The sequence below is a fragment of the Lactuca serriola genome, chromosome 1 (assembly GCF_051521515.1).
Source record: "Lactuca serriola cultivar US96UC23 chromosome 1, Lser_US96UC23_V15, whole genome shotgun sequence".
Lineage (NCBI taxonomy): Eukaryota > Viridiplantae > Streptophyta > Magnoliopsida > Asterales > Asteraceae > Lactuca > Lactuca serriola.
The window spans coordinates 61165605-61172140 of record NC_136408.1 but is presented as its reverse complement, the minus strand read 5'-3'; the positions used below and the strand labels follow the sequence as shown (position 1 = coordinate 61172140).

The 6536-nt window shown below is 29.4% G+C and overlaps 1 protein-coding gene across 1 annotated transcript; it reads right to left on the bottom strand.

Moving 5' to 3' along the window:
* Nucleotides 1-467: 467 nt before the first annotated feature.
* LOC145089655 (uncharacterized) lies at nucleotides 468-5019 on the bottom strand. Its single transcript, XM_079028065.1, has 3 exons — nucleotides 4032-5019; nucleotides 2889-3075; nucleotides 468-1097 (listed from the first exon to the last, which is right to left on the bottom strand). Exons 1-3 carry the CDS (start codon nucleotides 4827-4829, stop codon nucleotides 610-612), a joined length of 1473 nt encoding a protein of 490 aa, XP_078884191.1. The 5' UTR covers nucleotides 4830-5019; the 3' UTR covers nucleotides 468-609.
* Nucleotides 5020-6536: the final 1517 nt, after the last annotated feature.

Sequence of the window (6536 nt, the reverse complement as noted above, 5' to 3'; positions counted from 1 at the left end):
TGTTATTCTGAAGAAAAAAAAAACTATTTTTTAGGTAACAAATAATTATTTATAACATAATTTTACATGTTAAAAATAAAAAAGTTATGACATCTTAAAAACATTATAATAACAATTTAAAAACAATTTTTTGATGAATTTTGGAAGCTCAAAATCATATTATTGTTTATTATATTTATATAATTAATATATGTAAATATATGTATAATTTATTAACGGGTCCATATGGAGTTTTCGGGACATGCCAATAACTCAGCTATGATCAACTGTTTGTATAATTCTTAACCTTAATACTTTGTTACCAAATGCAGAAGAATACATTAGCTTGCATCCCATAAACATGATACATATTGTCTTGGTACATGCCAATAACATTGTTGAAGTTGCATATCATACTTTTTCAATGAAGTAACCACGCATTGCCCATTTCCTACCATGTAAAAGGCCTACATGCATGGACAAAAATATCAATAATCATTAATTTCTATTGTTTCATTTGGGACATACATTTCATTTATAGGTTAAAGAATATCTCATTAGAATTATTCCTAACCTATAAGTAAATTATATGAGTTGAACAAGAAAAACATTATTGACTTCTAAATTATTTTATTGTACAATAGATTCTACAAGTTCTTGAGCCAATTCCTCAACTAAGAACCCGAAAATGGCCTGCTCTATATCTATCCCTATATCTCTAGACTTCTCTTCATTGTACCTCTTCCACCCTTCACTTCCAAAGTCTGTCTCAACCATCATATCTATTGTGTTTAATTCGACCACCTTCCATGAATGCAACCTCTTGCATACTCTTTCTATGACTACTTCATGTTCTTCATTTTTGTTCTCTTCTGAAATTAGGTCAAATACGAGCTTTTTCATATACCATGGGATTTTCCCGACCCCTAAATGATTAGATATCTCCTTAACAAACTCTTCATGAGTTATTTCTTGATCATATATATAATTTTCACCACCATCATCATCATCTTCATCTTCATAATGTTGTTCTAACATGTGTTTTTCAAGTTCAATTGGATCCAACCCTGCAAGCCTCTCGAAGCGTTGAAGCTTTTGTAAGAGTTGTTGTTTTGCTCCTATAAATTTAACGCAATAAAAAGTTTCAGTAAAGCTACAAAGAAAGCAACGTTTTAACAAAAGCTGCTTGATAAATGACAAAAGTACATAAAATATTCCTTTTTACTTTTTTTTAATACACCCCATCGGTACCCACTGCCTGATATAAATTTCGTGGGTCCCACGAATAATTTGCATTTTCCCTAAGTACAAACAATTAATTGGACTTGATTACAATTTTAATTATTTTATTTTCTTCTACATAAACACACTGACCGACACAAATTCATCAACCATAAGAGGTTAAAAAGGTCAATTAACTTTGATAGATGTACTCTATTATTTTTCTAGTACAAATTTTAATACACAATGTGAAAGCCACTATTTTCAAACCAAGTCGACGAACGATCTACTGATGCACATATTATTAGAGTTAAAATCGACATTAAAACCAATGAGAATTAAAAAGATGCAAACAACGGAATTTTTAGATATTTTTACTTTAATCTTTAACTAGGTGTGAGACCTATGTATTACATGAGTTTAATAAAAAAAATTAAATATGAAATTTTAACAATTTAAAAAATTTGAATTTATAAAAAGAATGAGAAAAAATTTGAATTATTAAAATTAATGAGGTTTTAATGTATTGAATACATTATATATATATATAAACTTTTTCTAATAAATACTTTACATATTAAATATGAAATTTTAATTTAATAAAATGAAAAATACAATAAAATGACAAGTAGAAAATAGAAAATTTAAAAATTCTAGAAAATGTCATGTGTCCAAATGAAGGAAAAAAGAACATGTGGCAAAAAACCTTTACTTATTAGAGTAGAGATATTAAGTATTAATTTTGTAATATTTATTATTTATTAATTCCATAATTATATACTTAAATATTATCATATTTAATTTTTAGGAAAATTGAGTAATGTAACCTTTACAGAGGATTTTTTCAAAAAAAATAAATAAATAAATAAAATAATAAATTTTCTTTTTCAGCTTTTGAAAAATAACCACTTTTTCCATAATGTCCTAATTTCGGAGTATTATTAATATTCCGGAGTTTTTTTTTTATAACTTTCAAAGAAAAAATTTTGTTTTTTTTTTTACTGAAATTCTAAATGCTACATTTTGTAATGCTTCATATTACAGTTTTTCAATAAAATGTCAAATTTTATGTACTAATATTGTATATTGTTTATATAATTGTTTTTGTTTAACTTTTTGATAAATTAAGCAAATATATATATATATATATATATATATATATATATATATATATATATATATATATATATATTCTTGAAATTCCAGAATTATTCTTTAGATTTCGGACTTGTTTTTAAAATTTTGGAGTTTTTTTTTTCATTTTTTTTCCTAAATCCAAAATTTTAGTCATGAATCCAGAATGTTGTTCCGGAATTCGAAATGTCAATCTAGTATTGGTGAAATGTTTTTTCTTGGTCTGAAATGCTCATATCAGACAAAGTGGTTATTTTTGTTAACAAAAAATTGATTATTATCTTCAAATACACATTAAAAGGTTGTTATATTTCTTAATTTTCCTCATTTTTATCATGATATATTAATTTATATAAATCTTATTTTCACTTGACATTCCTTTATAAATAAATGACGATTTTAAAAATGGCACATAGAAGAGGAAGCTTTATATTGTTTTTAAATAAACGAAGATAAATTAGTTAACTTAAAAAAGCCTTTAAAAAATATGGAGAAATTTATTGTCATAAACTTTTTTCAAATAAACGTAGATAATAGAGTTCTCTAGAACTTACTTTGTACATTGGCATAGCTACATTCAATATCGTAACAGTCCTCTTCTGTTACACCACCGTCATGTTCTTCTTCATCATCATCGAATAAAGTGTCAAGTACAGAAACCGGGCTACACTGTTCTTTCTCAATGTCTTCCGTTGCCCCATGAATTTCTTGAGGATGCTCGACTTCATAACTTTTATTCTCCTATATTATCACCAAATGTTAATAATGGAATATAATTTGATCAAATTCATTCATCTATATGTATCTTTACTTCCACTCCCTTATAAGTTATAACATTATTTACATGCACAAATTCTAGATATAAAGTTTCTAGGTTTCTAGTTGTCATTCTTTAATACCTTTTGTCTATATTATCTTAAATGAAACCTTTTGTATAGTTCATACACTTTCATGATGATTTTAAAACATTTGTCGATTACTTGTCGATATTATCTTAAATGAAACCTTTCTTAATGATTTACAACCAGTTTATCTATATTATCTTTAATGCAATCTTCTGCATTGATTTATCTTTGACGTTTTACATTTAACCTTTCTTTAAACTTATAAATTATTTTATCATGATTTGGGAATTTTACAATCGCGGGTCTTGAAAAATTGACGTTTGACTTTTGTTCTAGCTTGTTCTATGGATACCCACCCACCCATACTTGTATTGTACATGTGTGGCTATAGGATTGTTTGGTACCGAATTTAATACAAACTAAAAGACAAATTTATATTTTGTCTTTTTTTCGAATTTAATTATTATATATTTGCTATAAAAATAAACAACCAATGTATCATTATTATCATTTGTAAGGTTCTTTCCACTTCAATATACTATCAAAGTTTTAAATAATAATAAGGCTGCAAAAACATTTTGTAAAGGATATAAATGATAAAACAGCCACACTAAATTCTTTGTCTTAATGTCACACATATGATCTTTTAGTCATTTAAGATTTTAAATGCAATTCGGCCATGAGAGTCAGAATTCACCCAATATAGACCATAATCCTCAACTGAGTTACGAGTTAACTCAGTACAACCACCGCATATTTTGACCTTAAATCGGATTTGCATAAACTAATTTGTATGGTTAATAATTATAAAGAAATGATGATAATAATAATAATAGAGAATAAAGACAAAACCTGTTGGAAGTGGCGGCTCGGAGATGCCACCGGTGATGAGGAATCCGGTTTCCGGCGAGTTGGGGACGGAGTTCTCTGAAGTGAAAAACGAAATGGGCTAGAAGGATTAGAGCACAAACATTCGATTTCTTGTGAGTTGTGAATTGATCTTGAACTACATGAAGTCTCCAACTCCGACGTCTTTTCCGACGATGTCCAGCTGCTAAGCCTGCTGTTATTACACGAGTTAGATAACCGTTTCTCATCACCACCGCCGTCAACCTCCACGCCTCCATTAACAATCTTTTTCCGGCTTCTTATTGTTGGTGGTGAAGATGGTGTTGCGTTAACCGGTCCAATTTCACGGCTTTTTGTGCGGGTGCTCCGGTCCTTCAAACGCCGGAGAAAAGACCCGAGTAAACCGAACCCGATATGTTTCGAACCGGTTTTAGGTTTCTGGACCCTTGTGGCGGCATCAAGTAGCATGGCGGCGGTCCTGGCCGGAATATGGAGGAAGACAGCGGCATTATTACACGGGCTCTTCATCTCCTTCGACGTAAAATCAACAAATGGTGATTTCCTAAAGTCCGGCGAGTCCTGAAACGAGACAAGACAGACATGGTTGATGCAGAAATTTCTTGCAGTGGTGGAAGACGACGTGGATTCGACAATTGGGTTTCGTTTTCTGATGCGAAGTGCTGTTTTTCCGGCGTCAGTGGTGGTTGATTTGAGCTGAGAACGGCGGTCGGCGATGAAGCTTTTGAGCTGAAATGGTTCTTGATCTTGTTCGAGTAACTCGTGTAAATGCTTACGACCCATGATTACAGAAACTTTTGACGACGATTATGATTGGGAAAGATGAACACCAGACAAAAAAAGATTGGATATTGATGGAGATTTTGAGTTTGTTGATGGGTGATCGGAAATTGTGAAATGTGAAGTACAAAACACAGAGAGGAAGTAATGAGGTGGTTTCTACTTTTAAATATGGGAAGAGTAATTACGACATCCCCGCCGCGAAGAGGTGGGTGAAAAGATTCGACCAATGCTTTTATTAATTTGTAAAAAAATAATTTTATTGCATTTAAATATAATATAATTGAAAAAAAAAAAATGAAAGGTGGTTAAATTGAAAAAACAAATTGTGTTAGTATTATTTTGGTTTGTAGGTTGAACTTGTTTTTCATACATGAGTTCTTTGTTTAGTTGATTAGATGCGATGTGCGAAGAAGAGTTTCTTACTTTGTATATTGTGATAAAATATGATTTACTTATTTGCTTGCCAATTATATGGGTTTTTTGTAGTTTCTCCAAAATCATTAATTAGTTTACTATAATAAAACAAAAATAATAATTAAAAAATCTAATGCTTTTTCAATTTATTTGATTGAAATTTGTCTATAAATCAAAAGACAATTCTCGATGTGTCCTAATTTAGAAACTATTTAAATAAAAAAATATATAGGTGGTTGATTAGGGTGTTCAAGATAGGCGTTTATTAATTTTAAAATTATAATTGTGGTAATGGATGAGTAAATATCAGGAAAAAATAAAAGTAAAACCGCGTATCATTGTTTTGGTCCATAAAACTCGTAAGAGTTATGTTTGATTGCAGTAATATACTTGAATCATAAGAATACTTCTTTTAATTTTATTCGAAAAAAAGGGGACAAAGAGAGATCCTATGTTTCCCCATTAGTTTATTTTTTAACCATGTGTTTCGTAATTGTACCCGATAATTAGGCTGAGCCTCTTTCTTGCCTTCAATTAACAAAACACGTAGTAATATTAAACAATGTCTTAGGTCTAATTAGATTCAAGAGCTCAAGTCATATTTGAGATTTGATGAATTAATCACTCATTATATTATACTATATATTAAATCTCATCTGAACTTATGAACAGTAGCCATATTGAGTCGGGTTGAGTCTTAAAATGTAAATATTAATTGTAAATTTCTTATCATTTCAACTTGAAACGGATTTTTGGGTATGGTTAATCTATCGTACCAAGAAAAATGTATTTAAAGTTTCAACGAGAAAAAAGTCTTTTAAAAAGTAGTGAAGATTTTCATATTTCAACATAACGAACAGTATGACTACAATGCTTGGGGTATGTTTTATTTTTTTCAGGTTACACATGGTATCATGGTTGGGACATATAGTATTCGGTTTATCTTAACGTTTTTCGGACACATAGATATGTTATCTGCTATAATGACAATATCTAGACTATGTCATAGTGTCATTGTTTTTATTCTTCACGAAGTTTCCTTCTTTAATTTGCTTTTGGTTTACATGCAATTCTTCACTTCTACATCTTTCATTTCTTCTAATAACCGATAAGACATGCTAAACATGCCTCTACTTGCTTAATAGACATAATAGGCATTGGAAAGTAAATAAACAATATACTTATAATATGCAAGCTTACTTCTAGATAAGACATTATTGTTTATGAAAAATGTAACGAAAAATCCTTCTATTTACACTTAATCACATATTTTGTTAAAATACAAAAATAGAA

Excerpts from the sequence above, each read along its gene's own strand:
- LOC145089655 (XM_079028065.1), bottom strand. The coding sequence starts at position 4,829 with ATGGGTCGTAAGCATTTACACGAGTTACTCGAACAAGATCAAGAACCA. Across the intron at positions 3,076-4,031 it reads CGAGCCGCCACTTCCAACAG|GAGAATAAAAGTTATGAAGT; the intron begins GTTTTGTCTTTA and ends GTGATAATATAG. Across the intron at positions 1,098-2,888 it reads TAGCTATGCCAATGTACAAA|GAGCAAAACAACAACTCTTA; the intron begins GTAAGTTCTAGA and ends TTAAATTTATAG.